This window comes from Cornus florida, unplaced genomic scaffold (genome assembly GCF_030987335.1).
Source record: "Cornus florida cultivar Cherokee Brave unplaced genomic scaffold, ASM3098733v1 CherokeeBrave_3.0.0_Hap2_Chr08, whole genome shotgun sequence".
NCBI classification, from domain to species: domain Eukaryota; kingdom Viridiplantae; phylum Streptophyta; class Magnoliopsida; order Cornales; family Cornaceae; genus Cornus; species Cornus florida.
The window spans coordinates 65734865-65755544 of record NW_026775578.1 but is presented as its reverse complement, the minus strand read 5'-3'; the positions used below and the strand labels follow the sequence as shown (position 1 = coordinate 65755544).

The following is a 20680-nucleotide window of genomic DNA, read 5'->3' as shown; positions in this document are numbered from 1 at the left end:
AGCGGGAGCGGGAGCGAATTTGAGAGCGAGAGCGCACTGAGAATATGAGAGTGACACATATTAAGAAGGATTGTGTGACTTAGGTAAAAATAAGTTATAACTATTATATATAGTATGAGCTGCAAAAAAAAATATTATTAATTCATAGGTGCCAAAAAATAATAGTACAAAGGTTATAGTTAATTGATTAAAAAAAATATCTCCCCTCTAAGTCTCTATTACGAAAAATATGTTGAATTTTATTTTTAAAGCACGTACCTATGAGCCAATGCAAATTACCATTTTCTTTACATTACAATTCAAATTTATATACATTAGATTTTGAAATTTTATTATACATTAATATTATTAAATTTGTACTCTTGTGATTTGACAAATATACTAATGTCACTACAACAATTTAGGCATTTCGTTACAAAATATTTTTTGTGGTAAAAATTTATTTGTAACAAAATTTTTTTTTGAAGTGAGGTGGTTCATGAAAATTCATTCTTTTGTGGCAAAAAAATTTGTCTTTCGCCACAAAATTTTTTGTTCGTGCCAAAGAGTCATTTTTAAGTACAAATTCACTCTTGTGACAAAAAAAATTTGTAGCCAAATTCACAATTTGTTATTGTGTGTACACATACTTAATGATGCGGATACAATTCAAAGCAAGACTTTGACTGTTATATCTAACTACCATTTTAAATTTATAACACAGTATTTCCTAACCGAACTAGACAGGCATCTTCCAAACCGCATAAATAGATAAAATAAAAAAACCTCACCAAAGGCATCTTAATAAATAGTCATAGCTTTCTAATTAATTTAATTATTTTTCTCTAGGACGAATTACCAATTCAATGGCCCAAGTTTGAGGGGTTGGTGATCGAATTCAACGGGATTAAAAAGTCACTTTCCATTAAATAAAAATTTAATTTATATGACGTCTATGGAATTAATATAAGTAAAATTAATTAACTATTATATATGTATATACATACATAATATAAGCATATGGTCATCCAGAAATATGAAAACAATGACATTTCCAATGGCAAAAAATTGCTTAACAAAACCCTACAAGCACTAAATTACATCCAACTTGAAGGCTCTCATAATTGGCATCATCCCATCATATTCAATACACCATTAAACTACAATTTTCTCTCTTCAACTCAAAGACCATTTCACTTCTCTTTGAAATGTCCGAAACTTTGCTTTCTTCTTGTTAGATCCCACCTTGTTCTCTCCCCTTCAAACCCTACTATCTTCCTTTCTATTCTCATCACCTTCTTCCTTCTTAACCTTCCTTCGAATACTACAAAGGAAAAAAAATGTTCTGCAAATGTTTCTGTTGGTTTAAAATTGAACAACCCGAGATCAGGTACGATTCATAGATTCAATTTATGCAAATAAAATTAATTTGACTTGTTAAATCTGTAGTAATTTTTTTTTTTTTTTCGGTATTAGTTTTTCAATTTTTTTTTTTTTTGCTAATATATTTATTTTTGTTTTAGTGTAAACAAGCAAAGAGATTATCCATGGGAAGTATACACACTGAAGGAGCTTCTTCATGCAACAAACAACTTCCATGACGATAATAAAATTGGCGAGGGAGGGTTTGGAAGTGTTTACTGGGGTCGAACAAGTAAAGGCATCGAGGCAATCATGTCCATCTTTTTCCTTTCTTATAATTAATTGCATAGGAGAAAACATGCATATACACACAAACACACACGCACAAACACACACACACACACACACACACACACACACACACACATATATATATATATATATAGACATACAAATATATACCAATACATAGACACGGATCCTCTATGGTATAATTCTCCGACCATTTTTTATTTTTTATTTTTTATCCTAGTAAGAAATTCACACACCTATGTACTCTTTTGGGACTTAAATACTCAACTCTATAGCTGTGATCTCGGATCTTAATTATCTGATAATAATCATGATGTCATGTCATCGATATATTTATGTACATATATACCTATACATGGACACGAATCCTCTGCTGTGTAAGTCTCCGATCATGATGACGTACCTGTCATAGAAGGCTACTGTATAGCAGAAAATCCAAGTCCATATATATATATATATAGATGCACCAAAAAGAAGCAGCAAAGAAGAAGCAACCAAAATAGAGGTGTTTATAAAATATGTTTGTTTGGTATTGCAGATAGCAGTGAAACGGCTTAAGGCGATGAGTGCCAAGGCGGAAATGGAATTTGCAGTGGAAGTGGAAATACTTGGAAGGGTGAGACATAAGAATTTGTTGGGTTTGAGGGGATTCTATGCAGGAGGTGATGAGAGGCTCATAGTCTATGACTATATGCCTAATCACAGCTTGATCACTCATCTGCATGGCCAACTAGCTGCTGATTGTTTGTTAGATTGGCCACGACGAATGAGCGTAGTCATTGGATCAGCAGAAGGAATAGCGTAAGTACATGTATATATATTCCTTAAGGGAAACACTTGATTAATTAATGCAGCTGAATTTCTTGAATCTTTTTGATAGATTAAAATTTTAAACTATAGGTTATAGACATATATTTGGCATATATGTGAAGATCATCAATCTTTAAAAAATTAAAATTAAAATTAAAAATTCCATGTATATATATGATAATTTTTTTTTTTTTTTAATGAATTCAGCTAATTACCTCATATAAATTACTTATAGGATCTTATTAATTTCTTATGATTCTTCAATATGTTTTGAACATTTGATTTATACACTTGAATTTTAAGAATAAAATTGAATGGTTATAATTAATATTTATTCATGAAGAGATCGTGCATTTTACTTAAATAAATGAAACTTGGTTGGACTAATTCTTGAATTAGTCTCACTTCAATAAACAAAATGAGCGTGATTTATTAAGGTTAGATGAAAGGAATCATCATACTTAAACAAATGAAACTAGGTTGGACTAATTCTTAAAGTCTCACTTCAATCAACAAAAGAAACATGATTTGTTAAGGTTAGATGGAAGTTCAACTTTTTTGTAATGTATTTCATCAAAAGTTGACCCCTTTATAGTTATAGATAGATACATAGATAAACATGAATTAAACTAGATTGATGGATATACATACAATACATGTGTTTTCTATATGCATTCAGAAATTTGTTAAGGTCACATTTCAATCAACAAAAGAAACATGATTTGTTAAGGTTAGATGGAAGTTCAACTTTTTGTAATGTATGTTGGCTGTAGTTTCAACCAACTAAATAATTTCTAAGTGAAGAGAGGAGAAGAATGAAGAAACAATTATTTTTCTGTATTGGATTGAATTCTTTGTTGTGTTGATATGTCTTAACAACAAATCCCTTACACTATATATACTATTCTTCCATAGACCTTTGATCTTTTCAAGACAATTCTCAACCACACATATGATACATGCACTCACTTGATACATGTACACTCTTGATACATGTATCCACTTGATACACGTACAATAACAGATGCATGAATGAGCATATACATGAATGAACATGGCATTAATTAATCTAATTTTAACAATGTATTTCATCAAAAGTTTGATCCCTTTATAGTTATAGATAAATACATAGATAAACATGAATTAATCTAGATTGATGGATATATATACATATATACATATACAATACATGTGTGTTCTATATGCATTTATAAATTGGTTTAGTGACCCTTTCATGATAATTTTGTGATTAAATATCAAGTTCTAATCATTTCGAGTCAAGATATTCAGGTCCACTAATTAGGTCTATTTGTCAAAATTAAACAATCAAGGTCATTGATGGTCTGAAATGGGATCCCGTTTTAGGCTCCACTTTAGGCCATCATTTAATTTTGTCAATTTAACAAGTAGGCCTAATAAGTAGGCTTGAATATCATTTTCCACTCAATCCTAAGTTTTTCAGATATATATATAATTTCCATGTGCTAAGTTCTTCAATATGATTAATTAGACCAAGCTGCCCATGATCTTAAGGGTTAATTATTTTTGTTCTTTGCATTGTGAAGATACTTACACCATGAGGCACATCCACATATAATACACCGAGACATAAAGGCTAGCAATGTCCTTTTAGATTCAGAATTCCATGCCAAAGTGGCTGATTTTGGATTTGCCAAGCTTATACCAGATGGAGTGACTCACTTGACCACAAGAGTGAAGGGAACACTTGGGTATTTAGCACCTGAGTATGCCATGTGGGGTAAGGTCTCAGAGAGCTGTGATGTGTATAGCTTTGGTATATTACTACTAGAAATAATCAGTGCTAGAAAACCCATAGAGAAACTCCCAGGAGGGGTTAAAAGAGACCTTGTACAATGGGCTAAACCTTATGTCCAAAAGGGTGTCTTCAATCATATTGCTGACCCTAGATTAAAGGGTAAGTATGATCATGAACAGTTGAGGACAGCCATTATGATTGCAATGAAGTGTACCGATGGCAATCCCGAGAACCGGCCGAGCATGTCGGAAGTGGTGGAGTGGCTAAGGAGTGGTTGTGGTGGTGGAGGAGGAGGGCGGAGGAAGAAAGAGGTACCACGGGTTAAAGGCACGGTGGATGAAGATGAACATGAAGATGGAGATGACCATGATACAGATTATGAATGGTTTGGGAAAGAAAATTCTGTGCCAAGAATGCCAATTGTGAGTTCAAGGAGATAATTAATTAAATATTTTGATTGAATTTTTATGATTTGTATCTTTTTGGCCTTTGAGAACCTGTTAAGTCATGTAATTAGATAAGATTTGGATAGTCAAGATTGATTGAAAAATTAGAAGGCCATTGCATCCTTTTTATTGATTTTATTTTCATAAATACGTGTATCTCTATACACACATATATGTATGCATAAGGCAGGCCTTTCCATTTCATTGTATAGATGACGTTGTCAATCCCTTTCAGAACACACAATATTTCATTAATTGAATAAAAAATTATGCCACTAGGCTATGCTATCTGGAGAATTTATACGACTATTTTTTTAGTGAGTTGGGGTCTAAATGATCAAGTTTTGGCACCTCGTAAGCTCAAATCTGTGAGCGGTCTTTTGTAATCTAATAGACCAATAGATATCTTATTGTGATCATGTGAATATTATCAAGGATAAATTACATTCTAGTTAGCTAAAAGTTCAAACAACTCTTCAATTTTTAAGAATATTATTTACCTCCCCTAAAATGGTTTTCGTTTGAATCAATTAACATACCATGGGATTTTTACAAAAAAAAGACCTTACATTTGACCTAATTATTTTAATAAAATAATAAAATTATTATTTCGATAGTGCCCTTGGCACCACCCATTGCAACAAATCTTTCAACCTCGCCATCATCGTCAAATTCACCCTACGAGTCATGCAATCAGGGTGCCATCTTTTCACCTCTTGCACCTGACAACATCAACTGTATATGTTGCAGAGCCCACAAACCTCAAGAAACAGAGTACAGAAGGAAAAGAAACATAGTAACAATGACCTCGGCTTCTGTTTTAACCAAAATTGCCATTTTCAAACTAAAGATGCGGCGGGGTCAGTGGTCTACAAGGTGGCGGAGACGACACAGAGTATAAGAGATAAGAAGAAGCAGACGTGCAGGGAACATGGCAGATTCTCTCTGAAACAAGCTTGGAACTCATGCAGATATATTGCTCCAATAGTGAAATGGTGTGATCTATGTTGGAAACACTACAGGCCTCGAATCACTGTAGGGGTTTGCATCATTTTACATAACAAGAATTTATCCTTGGCTAACTTGCAAAAACGAGGCATTACTTTTGCTACTATTTGTCACAACTGTATGAGGAATGTGGATTCTAATGATCATATATTTTGCACTTGTAGCTATGCTCAGAAGGTATGGTGTGAGATTTTTTCTCTTCTACACATAGATAATCCGGGATGTAATTCTCTTATGCAACTAGTGGAGTGGTTTGGCTTGCAAACCAATTCTACTTCTACAAAATCAAAAGTGTTGAGCTCAGTTTTTTCAACTGTTATTTGAAAAATATGGGCTTGTAACGACCCAAATCCTCATGGATCCGGATCATTAAACGAGTCCTTACCCGACCCAAAATCATCCGAGGGTAAAACGGTCTTTTCACATTAAATTTAAATAACAAGGTCCAAAAGGGCAAAATGGTAATTTGTTATAATTCAATAAATTGAGACTAAAGGGTATAACGGTCATTAACTTGTATCACATAGTAAATAAAATAACGTTCGGGGCAATATAGTCCTTTCGGGGGTTAAAATATAATTATTGCATTTTAGTGGGTCAAAGAAAATAATTACATGTAATTTCACTTGGTGCCAAAGTGTAATTTAAGAACTTAAATAGTAATTACATATGTGACGTAAACCGGTCCACGTATATGCATCATACGTTGACTGGTTTGGGTTATGAACCCACTGTTGAGATACTGGTCGACGTATGGGAAGTTACACGTCGACTGGTTTAGAACGTGTACAACATTACCACACTGTAAAGATATCGGTCCACGTATGGGGAGCCACAGGTGACGTATAGGATTTTTACGTCGACTGGTTTGGGTCATTCACGTTTAAAAGCCCATTGTCACTGGTTCATGCAACTCAGTCGACGTAGGGTTTTACGTCGACTGGTTTGGGTTATCCTCACCCACTGTCCAAATACCTGTGCCACTACACTCACGTAGTACATAAACCAAGATACATTTCAACATTAAATTGGAATAATAACCACCACTTGATAACGTAATTTACAACACGTTATATTATATACGGGAATTAAAATGATACGAATTTAATTACATTACCCAAATGGTCATATACATGATAAATCCAAATAATTCACATATTGCAAAATAATACATTTTGTGTCATGCACTCTATAAGAATAGTTCAAGTCCAGCAAAATACATTCAAAAATGCCTTTAAGTTCCCTTAGCTCTATGGTGGATTATCATCCGCCAATTCCTTGCCATGAACTGAAAAATATAATATATATAGTGGGGTGAGCGAATTGCTCAGTAGGTGGCGCCTAAGACGCACCTCATGAGACCCCGTGAATCCAAAACAAAAAATAGGCCAATAGGAGTTGGGGTCATACAACATAGGTGAGAATACAACATGGTTATCATTCTCAACACAAATAATAAGATGCAATGGAGATGCAATGCATGCCGATGTCGTTCCCCCTTTTCACAATCAGAATCATCGCTTTCAAACGGTTAATGTAACCCCCTTTGGTGACTCCGCAGCACCGAGAGAAGGATTGGCTACTGTCCCTGACCTTTGGTGACTCCGCAGCATCATTATGGGGCCCAGATAGCTCAACCACGCTAGGGCAATCTCCCTAGTTCTCTCTAGGTTACATGAACCTACCGGCCCGTTGGTGACTCCGCAGCGACCGGGTTTTATCAAAACACTTTCATCAATACATTTTTTCCCAAAACTCCCCATTTTCACTTCAAAAACAGTTTCTTCCCTTCATGCAACCCAATGGTGTATATGCATGTTTCATGATCTCAATACTATGAAAATGAGGAATTTGACACCACACAAGTAAGCATGTTCTCATACTTTTAATATTTAAACAATAATGAATTATCAAAAAATACAATAGGGCATGCATTCATACACTATTTACAGCATGTGAACAATACAATAGGCATAAAACTCATTATATAAGCATACTTCTCATATAACACAATCAAGATATGTCTTCACATACTCACATATATACAACTAAGACAATTTAGGCTACAATTAACACAAATAAGCATACTATAACACAATTCATGTAGATTAACTCACAAAGGTGCATGAATAATGTGAATTAGGAAGCCCCTACCTCTTAAAATGCGAAAACCCTCAAAATAGGTCATGATTTTCGGAGTCCCTAGGCTGCACAAAGATTGAAATTGTTGGTACCCATGCGTAGAGCTCGCCGTACTTTCCGTTTTGCCGCAAACGGCATTCTAAAATACCAAGTGTTGAAGAAGTTATCAAGCCTCAAAGATTAGAGCCAAAACAAAAGGAAAATGAAATGGAAACGGAAGGGAGGAAGAGAGCTATGGGAGAATGAGAGTTGAGACTAAAAATGTGGTCTCAAGACAAGGAATAGGTTAGTGGTGGGTCCCGCCACTATCTCATTTTCTTTTTGCCTTAATTTTTACATTACATACACACACAACTGCACCACATGCAAATATTACTTAATCCACATAATTTAAAATGTACACAATGCAAACGGACCCAACCACAATCCCGTACATATAACGTGAAAAGACGGGAATGCCCTTGGGGCGACAAAATTCCAGAAAAAAAAGAAAAAAAAATGGTGAAAATCGGAAACGTCACAATCTACCCTCCTTAAAGAGATTTCGTCCTCGAAATCTACCCTCCTTAAAGAAGGGGCACAACAGTCACACACTCTCTAAGAACACCTTACAAAATTTCGAGACTATGAATCCACCAACATTATTGCCTTTGACACCGGACGTCGACAGGCAATCACAATTTGTCGCCAGAAAACCCAATGATCACCACCCTATGAAGATATTCCTCACGCACAACATTATACACAAAACCCGTTGAATTACATACTCAACTTAAAACCAACACTGGTCCTCTCTATACAACTATACAAGGCTCGAAAGAGAGAGAAAAAAAAAAAAAAATGGTTACAAGACCCCTGAACATGACAACATCCTATCTCAACCGTCCCTTTAAAGAACAAACCAGACCCCAACGAAGATCAGACTTAACCTTAGATCAACGCATCTCTGTCAAACCAATACTTGTCATCCAGTATACAGCTATACAACCACATGATCCTATAACGAACACCAATTGCACCAACCGACAATCATCATACTGATCAACCTCAAGATAACTAAATGATGAATCTCCCAACAACAATACAATCGTGGGTCACCAAAATAATAAAATGTACTACCCTGCATTCTGAACACAAATCCTCAAAAAGAGATTCTCAAAAATCAATGATCGTACCACTAACCTGTTATCAAACATTCAATACCATTTAACACCTTTTATTACCCCAGATAAATCATGTAAGTCCATATTGTTACCATACTCTCACTATCATTAACAAGTCAGAGCAATCATTGACCCTTGACCTGACATCGTGCCAAAGAGGGATTGGTTCAAGAGAAATGGTTGGCCAGGCCATCCTCATCCTCAATCCGATCTCGACACAGACGTCGTTCTTGTCCTCAGGTCTAAACCTCAAACACAACCCTATACCGTCCGCAAAACAACTAGGAGATCTACTCTCTAATCAATCTATCACTCTACGTAACGTTGTCCACCATACAGTCACATATCAGCTCTAAAATCCCAATCGCACTTTAATTACACAACCCTTAATAAGCTAGAAACAAAATGACACCAAACATCACAATCACCAACTAGTATAAAAGATCTCGATCTCCTCATAACATCCACACCAGGTAAATAACTCCAAGTCACCATTCTTTTTGATTCTTACCTCTTCAAAACGCTTAATACGATCGTCTCATAGTTGAAACCTCAAAATCAAGGTCAATCACTCCTACAATTCTTCAATGGAATCCCACAATCACACTCTAGCTGCAAAACATTCAAACAATACCGACATTTGTTCTCAAGACACTACTAGAATCAATCACTTCTAAAATCATCCAAATACATGAGTCATATCACCTAATTATCCTCAAACAACTGCAATTCACGACACATTCCTTAGCCATCACCGCTAGCACTAATCATCAGAAACATAACCCTCATTTGGTAACCCGTGCCACACATCCCACCAATCAAAACCATTCCCAAAACAAACACCACTAAAAAACCAAAGACTATACATTCCTCCGTGGAAGTAAGTCGACCCCCTTTCAATCAAAACCTCAATTGATAAATTCTAACGGCGCAATACCTACTTACAATCCGTCCACCTGCAGACGCGCATAATTCCTAGACAGAGACAAGACTCACAACAAACAACGTCCTTGCCAGGACTAGAACAACAGAAAGGGTAACAAGCCTGGCTCTCACAAGAGACTAACGACTCATACCTGAGTGCACCTAGTGACTGGTCACATGCTATTCATCAATCGTCCAGCTATGGGCACTCAATCTCACCTGAGACAAAAAGAACTCCTTACGCACAAGGAGAAGAACCAACTAGATACACATACGAGACTACGACCGCAACTCTAGGTGACCTCGCCAAAAATGGACTGTCATACACAGTCAACATTGGAACCTTGCATACGCTACCCCGTAACACTTATGATAAGAGTACTAACGCTTACGACACAGAAACACAAGGAACAAGACTTGTCACGTCAGTTACATCAACCTAAGACTCGTCAAAGGAAAAAGTGCCTATCTGGCAAAACCACTCTCACTAGTTCAAGAGACTAAATTGCCTCCAATCACTTCAACTAACACACAACTCCATCGTCTATTTAACAACACACAACCCCATCTCACAATCCCTAATTCGTCCTCGGATCACACCTGAAACCATCATGCTCATCGCACTAAAGATCACACCACGACATTATAACACCTCCACTGTCACCCATTCCGACAATCATTCGAACCTATTATCCCATCAGACCATCAAGTCACTATTAAAAGATTTTTCCCAAACATTCCTAAGAGAATATCATCATAAACAAAGGGCAAGCATAACGCTCACTGCTCCCCCTAACAACCACTATTTACCCTAGTGAAGGACATCCACACAGTAATACCATGCCAACAAATCCACAAATGAAAATGAGCATAGAAATCCAAAATGCTTAACACCTAACTATTTCCTTAAAACCATCAGTGATGCCATCAATTACTAGTGCTTAACTGACAACTTAATCCACTCATTCTAAGGTGGTCTACGTGCTTAAATGTCAAAACCTCATACTCCGGGTTCAACATCATCACCTCTTTTCCTCACTATTCCTTAGAATACTTGACCCCAACAAAATCAAAAGGTTCACCAATTAAACCTATATGACCAATATCATCCTAATCATTCTTATCATCAGTCTATATTTCCGAATCCTCAAACACCAAGCATTAACTCCTGACATGTCAGACACAATTGAAGCACAACTCAAATCCATAGCTCTCAAATTCTAAAACACAATTCACTTGACAATGCCATACTCACCGGCTATCACTTCATCCATAAACAACCAAACTCTCCAATGACCCCGTACTACCTACTTTATCGTGCAACCCTGCACTACATAACTAAAACTGACCACTATATCACACCTCAAGACCTTCTAGACAGTCGTGCTAACCCAAAACTCCACTCATCGACCGAGCCATACAATCAGCTCACCGAGAGTCAACTACCGTTACAAAAAAAAAGGATTATACGTGGCACATTACAGAAACAGTCCCAAAAAGGAAAACAAACACCACGCCAAACGGTCAACCACACAAACTACACTCTAAGACAACTACAAAACAATAGTCTCTCATTGGTATTTAACTAGACACTCGGGTCATACCTACAACTGACCTTTCTGGCTAAACAACAGGGTACACAACTCCTATATCCCTAACATTGTTATTTCCTAATCAATTGCTAAGGCTAGCATCCAACATAATGGAATGTTCACATTGATTTCATCTGAGTTATGCGCCTGTAGCTCACTCAGTGTGGTAGCCTTCTGGTGCCACCTGCACACGCTCACGCACACCCGCCCACAGGGCCACAAAACAAGGAAATCAAATAGAACAAGCCACCAAGCCCAAGAGGTCACTCCTCATCCTAGCTCAACACAATCTGTGACTAACACTCTATGGTCACCAAACAACATCACATCGAACTTTTGTCTTCCTCACTGGAAATCAAAACAAAAGGTGTAACCTACTCATCTCGTCGCCAACCCAAGGTTAACCATAATTCATATTCTCAAAATAAAAATCTAAAGAACAAACTTTCAACCTTAAACATCAGTGAACTTCTAAATAAGAATCCAAATACTGACCCGTACAACACTTGAATCTCACAAGTCACACTCTGCAACCCACCTCACGTACTATGACATCTAAGCAACTTTGCTTACATTGAAGGATCCCATGACTCACACACCCTACTCTACTAATCCATCATCCCAAGGGTCTATTCGCTACACTGAGGAAACACAACACAAACTCTTGCCTGTGCAAAAAAATAAAAATGAGGACTTCCGTCCCGGAAGAATCCTAAGATCAAATCCTTTCACCATTGCCAATCTTTAGGAAAAAGACTCCTAATGGAACGACACGTTCAGATCAAACCGGACTCAAAAGATCGTGCTATGTACATCACCCTTGCTTACAATGCTGATACCCTCCCCATTTATAGGTGACAACTTGTAGAACTAATACAACATAGAAGCGCGCATGCAAAACAATTGCATACTGAAACCATAACACTTACTCATGGATCATCTAAGTCGGTACTACTCACATAAAACATATAAGCATGTAATCACGTAAGCAATTAGGCAAGTATGCAAGTAAGCATGTTTTTCAAAACCGTAAATACATAAGCAACTAAACAAGTAAGTGTACTTCCTAAAACGATAAACACTTTAACATGCAACGCATCCAAATTAACTCAAGTCCTACTTAGGTTAACCCTACCCGTCGTCCTTAAGTTTTCGAACCTAAAGCTCTGATACCATTTTGTAACGACCCAAATCCTCATGGATTCGGATCATTAAACGGGTCTTTATCCGACCCAAAATCATCCGAGGGTAAAACGGTCTTTTCACATTAAATTTAAATAACAAGGTCCAAAAGGGCAAAATAGTAATTTGTTATAATTCAATAAATTGAGACTAAAGGGTACAACGGTCATTAACTTGTATCACATAGTAAATAAAATAAGGTTCGGGGCAATATAGTCCTTTCGGGGGTTAAAATATAATTATGGCATTTTTGTGGGTCAAAGAAAATAATTACACGTAATTTCATTTGGTGCCAAAGTGTAATTTAAGAACTTAAATAGTAATTACATATGTGACGTAAACCGGTCGACGTATATGCATCATACGTCGACTGGTTTAGGTTATGAATAGTGGTGATACCCACTGCCGAGATACCGGTCGACGTGTGGGAAGCTACACGTCTACTGGTTTGGAAAGTGTACAACATTACCACACTGTAAAGATACCGGTCGACGTATGGGGAGCCACACGTCGACTGGTTCATGTAATTCGGTCGACGTATAGGATTTTTACGTCGACTGGTTTGGGTCATTCACGTTTAAAAGCCCACTGTCATGATACCGTTCGACATATAGGAAGTTACACGTCGACTGGTTCATGCAACTCGGTCGACGTAGGGGGTTTTACGTCGACTGGTTTGGGTTATTCTCACCTACTATCCAAACACCTGTGCCACTACACTCATGTACATAAACTAAGATACATTTCAACATTAAATTGCAATAATAACCACCACTTGATAACGTAATTTACAACACATATACGGGAACTAACATGATACGAATTTAATTACATTACCCAAATGGCCATATACATGATAAATCCAAAGAATTCACATATTGCAAAATAATACATTTTGTGTCATGCACTCTAAAAGAATAGTTCAAGTCCCACAAAATACATTCAAAAATGCCTTTAAGTTCCCTTAGCTTTGTGGTGGATTATTATCCGCCAATTCCTTGCCATGACTTGAAAAATATAATATATATAGTGGGGTGAGTGAATTGCTTAGTAGGTGGCGCCTAAGACGCACCTCATGAGACCCCGTGAATCCAAAACAAAGAATAGGCCAATAAGAGTTAGGGTCATACAACATAGGTGAAAATACAACATGGTTATCATTCTCAACACAAATAATAAGATGCAATGGAGATGCAATGCATGCCGATATCGCTCCCCCTTTTCACAATCAAAATCATCGCTTTCAAAGTGTTAATGTAACCCCCTTTGGTGACTCCGCAGCGCCGAGAAAAGGATTGGCTACTGTCCCTGACCTTTGGTGACTTTGCAGCGTCATTATGGGGCCTAGATAGCTCAACCACGCTAGGGCAATCTCCCTAGTTCCTTCTAGGTTATATTAACCTACCGGCCCGTTGGTGACTCCGCAGCGACCGGGTTTTATCAAAACACTTTCATCAATACATTTTTTCCCAAAACACCCCATTTTCATTTCAAAAATAGTTTCTTCCCTTCATGCAACCCAATGGTGTATATGCATGTTTCATGATCTTAATACTATGAAAATAAGGAATTTGACACCACACAAGTAAGCATATTCTCATACTTTTAATGTTTAAACACACTTTTAATATTTAAACAATAATGAATTATCAAAAATACAATAGGGCATGCATTCATACACTATTTACAGCATGTGAACAATACAATTGTAACGACCCGGTCATTTGCCTTCCTTTCCTTTTTTCCTGAAATTTTACGAATGAATTTTTTTCGTTTAATTTTCTTTTCTGAGCTCTGTTTTGTGTCGCTTAGTGTCATCTCGAGTCCTCAGAATTGGTTCCTGAGACTCTTTTTCGTGGATTGACAACTTTCTTTAAGGACTGAGTCATTTTCACATTTTTCGTTTTTCGATACTATGCGCTATTTCATCCTTTTCCCTATTTTGTCTTATCTCCGTTTGTCAGTTTTTGGCACAACCTCACTTCTCGTGCTCGGAGTTGGTTTTTGACTTCACGTGCCTTCATCTTGAGTGGTTTCCACGAAATACGTATCTTTACTTTTGCAAGAAAGTACTCTGGTTGCTCCCGGTGTCCATAGGGGGATGGATGCAAAGTTGTTTGAAATTATTTTCTTTTCTTGGGGTGTTTTTCGTAAATATCTTTTGAAGATATTTTATTTTAGGGGTTTTTAAGAAAATATTTTCTGGAAGATATTTTCATTCTGGGCCATAAGTGCAATTTTCACTTTTTGGAGGGGCCATTGTGCAGTTAATGAAAGTTATTGCAAAATGTCTTGTTTTGAGACTGGATCGGCATACGGGATTCATTTTCACATTTCGCTGAGTTGTGTACTCTTGGAATTTCCTCCTGGTCGATGTTTTCCAGTTTCAGGGTTTTTGGCCTTAGTTTTCGCCAAACTTGTTTTGGGTATAACTTTCTGCTCGGGACTCAGTTTTTGATGCCGTTTCTTCCGTTGTTCATATTTTATCATTTTGAATCTTTTTCATTCACAAAGTTTTGCCATTTGAGTGCGTCTGCTCAAATTTTACTTTTCGGACCCGACGGGGCCCGTTCGAGGCACTTTTTGAGATTTCTATAAAAGGGGGGTGAGATATTTCATTTTTCATCTTCTCCCCTCTTCATGCATGACCTGGAGCTCCCATGGCAGCCCAAGGGGTGCTGCCATCTTCTCTCTCCTCTTTTGGTTCACTTTTCCTTGATGGAAAGTCTTCGGCCTTAACGTTTGTTGTTCCCTTCGCCATGCTCTACCTTTCCCCCTTATTAGAATTCAGTTTTGACCATTTCTTGAGTTTGGTTTTGAGGTCAAGTTATGATTTTCATGGGGCTTCTTGCGGATTCTTGTTCACGGTGTTGTCCCCGACAAAACCTCTCGGTATCGTCGAATTCGGAGCACTTTTATTTTGGTGGGCCTTTGGGATTTTCATCTCAAATTGAGGCAGGAGATGTTCTAGGTTTAAATTCTTGTTATATAGCATGCTTGTGATGCTTATACTACTTGTTTGCATGATTAAATATAAAAATCTAAAGATTTTATTATTTATTTTTCTTGTACGGGATCTAATTTTCCCGATTGCTCATGACTTGGTTTAAACATGTAGCATAATTTTATATTGCCCCTTGATATGCTCATTGTCGTGTATTAAAATTGGAACATTTGAATAAGTATTAAAGATTTTATTTAATATTTATCTTAGGTGAAAGATTAATTCACATGGCCTTAACTAGCTTGAAATTAATATGTGTTAGCATATTATATTAGGCCTTGGCATGCTCTTCAACATAGCTGAATTTAAAAGTAATTGGAGGTGTTTTGAAAATTAGTAATTATTAATTAATTTGATTAGTTAATTTGCCCCGAGTGCACTATTCACTCCTTTTGAATTCCGACTTGATATTCTTGATTTACATGCCATATAGCTTCCATATATTTGATTTAGAATATTCGGTGAGGTTTTGAAACCTTTCGTTTAATTAAATTCCATGTTTAAGATTTAATCCTCATGGTGATATACAACTTGGAATTGAATTGTGGCATGCTAGAAAATTAAGCTTTGGTGTGGTTGTTCACATATATTAAATTGGGATTAATTGCATGAGAATTACAACCTTTATTCTATATTTAACTTTAGTGAAAGTTTAATTTACATAGGTGTAACTTGCATGACATAAGCTTGTAATGTGATATTACATTAGTCATTGGCATGTTCTCTAAGATATGTTAAATTGAGAGCATTTGGTTAAGTTTGAAAATCTAGAGATTTTAATTAAAAGAATTAATTAAAATCTATTTTGCAGTCCCATTAGCTTAATTAAGGTTTTAACTTGATATTTGTATTGGCCATGACTTGTTTACTAGTATATATTAATTTGGGACTATCTGAAGTTGTTTTAGAACCTTGAGATTTAAATTAGCATGATTTAATTAAAGTTCGACTTTGTTGTTCCAATAACCTAATTGAGTTTTAGAATGGATATAGGTGATGACCATGCCATGTTCTTTAATATGTATTAATTTGAGGTTATTTGGAATTGAATTAGAATCTAGGGAATTTAATTATTTTTATTTAATTAAATTCTATCGAATTGAGCCATGGATTTAATTGTGTTTGAAAGTCGTTTCTATATCAAAATCCTGGACATGGACTTGTTGTATATTCATTTGGTTATGTTTTGAGCATTGGATAACATAGTTGCTATGTTTATACTCATGAAAAAATGTTTTCCTTATTGAATATATTGTTGCCTTGTGTAATGATTTGCACATTTCATATTTAGCATCATTCATGCATAGCGTTTAATGAATCGCACACTGAAGATTCGACATTCATCACATCATATTAGTTATGGACTTAGAGCATGTATTGTATAGGTTTCCAAATTTGGTTGTTCTTGGTAGATAGTTGATTATCTTGCATATTCCTGTTGATATATGCGTTGTTGCACAACTTGTTGATTTTGAAAACTTGGGGATGTCGTTGTTTGGCTATGGCTAGGACGTGGTTCTAGTACGGGGGATAGTCCCTTTATATATAGTCTAGTGCGCACATAGGGAGGTTACCCATGGACTAGTAACCCTAAAGTAATTATGTTGTCGGTCTGATCCGGCGTGACGTTCGAGTATCCACTTTGTTTGATTTCGCATTTCATTTTCAATTTGATAACTAGATGATGTTGTAACTTGTTGTTTCTTATTTGTCGTTCCATTTTAAGTTACAGGATGTTAACTTTGCGAAATTGTGCTTTATGCATTGTATTGGAAGTTCCAATGTTGGTTAAATTGCATCGATATTGAAAATCGTGTTTTGACGTTCTAATAAAGCTTAGGATTGATCCTATTGATTCATTTATAACATAGACGTTAGGTGGCATGAACCATTACTATTATTTTGTGCTTTAGATTCTAAGTTGATGGCTTTGAGAACTTAAACCTTGTTGCATTGTATAACATGCTCTTTTGTTGTTGAATTCCATGGATAATGTGATTCTTGTTAACTTGTATTCAAATATGCTTTTGTCATGTTGTATGGATTACTCTAGACCTAGTTTAATTGTATTGAAAATGCAGTTCATGTTAATCTATGCTCAAGCATTCTTCTTGTCGTGTTCTTTGGATTATCCCAACCATGATTCGTTTCATACATGTATGTATATCATGATTCTTATTGCTTAGACTCTAAGGTAGCTTAGGATGCTCCCCGAGTCTAACTTGGACATAGATGTTAGGTGGCATGAGCCCCTTTAACATGTTTCACCTTAAGGTGATAAATTTGTAAAATGCTAGGTCGATGCATGCTCATCTCCTATGAGTAGCTTTATGTTACTCATTCATACGATACTGGGGCATATTTCAGGTACGAAGACTTGGTTCGTGAAGCCTAGCATTCCTTGGATGTCGAGTAGCTTTCAAGTTTCCATTTCATGCAAATGTTAGCATGAAATGTCATTTTGTAGACTTATATGTCCAAAATATGTATATTTGATTCCATGTATGTAATGTGTACTTAAGTACACTCCTTTTAATGTATTTGATATGTATGAGATGAGGTCGGAGGCCAATGACATGTATATTGTGTTCTATGTACTTTTTAACTTCATGAAATATTGTGAAAATCTTGAAAAATCGCAAGTCATTGCTTCACCATGGTTGCATCGGGTGTGGGAATTCCATTTTCATTCTTTTATAGGGTCTTATTAATCTTGTATGAAGTGTGGCCAAGGGCCAAATGGTCATTTGATCCCGTTTTGCATTTTTGGATTCCATGTTTTCCATTCCAAGTCCCTTTTTGTATCGGCTATATTTTTAAGCCATGGACCATTGTAGCGCGTCTAAATAGGTAAGTTACATTTGCGTGCATGGTCGTTTCCGTGCAAAACCTTATCGTTTGTGTTTTGAGTCTCTTGTGAATTCATTTCGCATTTTTTTTGCATATTCTGATCTAAGGCCATTATGGACCTTTCACATCAATTTTATTTTCTTTTTTTGACATGGTTGAATAGAAAACATGATTTTAGGGGGGGTTTCTTCTTCGTGTTTTTCCAGAAAATGTCGTCTTGGTACCGGAAATCCCTCATGAAGTTTCAGCTTCCAGTTTTCATTTAGCAGCTTTATGACCCTCTTGTTCAGTTCTGATCTAGGGGCATTTTTGGGATTTCACAGTGAGTTTTTTTCCATTCCATCCGTACTTTCGGGTAGAAAACTCGATTTTAGGAGGGGTTTCTTCTTCGTGTTTTTCTAGAAAAACTCGTCTTGACCTCCGTTTCAAGCCTCATCGGGCCACCGCGACGTCAATTCTTCTTTTGGACTTTTCTCCTTCGTCTGGATTCTGATTCAAGTGAATTTTTTTTTGAACTTTACTAATTTTTCACTGTCTTTCCAACGGTATGCTCAGTTGCACCCGGTTCTTCCTGAATAATTACCAGTTTACCCTTTTTGCTTTAAGTGCTCATTTTTCTTCGTCATGCTGTTTTTCCTTCGTTCGGACTCCGAATCATGCGATTCTTGGGTCCATCTTGATTAGTTTTTCGTTGTCCTTCCAGTGGTATGCTCGGTGGCACCCGAATCTATAGTTTTTAGAAATGACTATTTTGCCCCAAGGGGCTTATTTGTCATATTTTTTTTATCTTTTGCTTCCGCATCAGTTCTTGTTGAGTTCCATGACCTTATGAAAGGTCACTTTGACTTCTTAGAGTCTTGTTTTCTGTTTTCGCTTCCACATTCTGATCCGTTATCGGATCATCCTTACGGTTCATCACAGGACACGCTAACCAGGATCGTCAAAACAATAGGCATAAAACTCATTATATAAGCATACTTCTCATATAGCACAATCAAGACATGTCTTCACATACTCACATATATACAACCAAGACAATTTAGGCTACAATTAACGCAAATAAGCATACTATAACACAATTCATGTAGATTAACTCACAAAGGTGCATGAATAATGTGAATTAGGAAGCCCCTACCTCTTAAAATGCGAAAATTGTCACAATGGGTCATGATTTTAGGACTCCCTAGGCTGCACAAAGACTAAAATTGTTGGTACCCATGCGTAGAGCTCACCGTACTCTCCGTTTTGCCGCAAACGGCATTCCAAAATACCAAGTGTTGAAGAAGTTATCAAGCCTCAAAGATTGGAGCCAAAACAAAAGGAAAATGAAATGGAAACGGAAGGGAGGAAGAGAGCTACGGGAGAATGAGAGTTGAGATAAAAAATGTAGTCTCAAGACAAGGAATAGGTTAGTGGTGGGTCCCGCCACTATCTCATTTTCTTTTTGCCTTAATTTTTACACTACATACACACACAAGTGCACCACATGCAAATACTACTTAATGCACATAATTTAAAATGTACACAATGCAAATGGACCCAACCACAATCCCGTACACATAACGTGAAAAGACGAGAATGCCCTTGGGGGGACAAACTTCCAGAAAAAAAAAGAAAAAAAGAATGGTGAAAATCGAAAATGTCACAGGGCTATCAGAAATGAAGTACTGTACAATGGAGATCAAATCTAAGCTCATCTTGCTGCACAGTCTATTATTTGGGAGGTGTTGACTCATCTCAAAATCAGACTTGAAGATTTCCTTCTCATTTTTTAATGAGGAAGGCTCTGTTTTCTGTCTTTTTGCTGGGGTCTTGTTTAGTGTGTTATTGCTTTTGCTGATATGCTGCAGAGTGCTTGAACAAATGTGTAGATTTGGGTTATCACATTAGACAGTTTTGTTAGAGATTGCTCTAAATCAACCTTGATCATTGTGTTTGCCAGGGTTTGTTTGTTAGTTGGGATTTGCTGTATCACATTGGGCTGTCTTACATGTTATTTTGCATCAGAGTTATGTTTTTCATGTCAAAATAGGATGATTCCTTTTTGCTTTCATTTGGTTTATGTTTTTTATTTTTCAACCTTGACTTTTGGATTTTGTTTTGATAATGGAGTTACTCCATTGCTTGAC

The 20680-nt window shown here is 36.5% G+C and overlaps 1 protein-coding gene across 1 annotated transcript; it reads left to right on the top strand.

Annotated features, from left to right (window-relative positions):
• Nucleotides 1–1485: 1485 nt before the first annotated feature.
• Nucleotides 1486–4680, top strand: LOC132270422 (PTI1-like tyrosine-protein kinase At3g15890; the record flags this gene model as incomplete). The annotated part of the gene is made up of 3 exons (XM_059771603.1): nt 1486–1647; nt 2192–2454; nt 4029–4680. Coding segments are annotated over 3 exons (1077 nt in total), but the record flags the coding sequence as incomplete, so codon positions are not given.
• Between the last annotated feature and the right edge of the window lie 16000 nt (nt 4681–20680).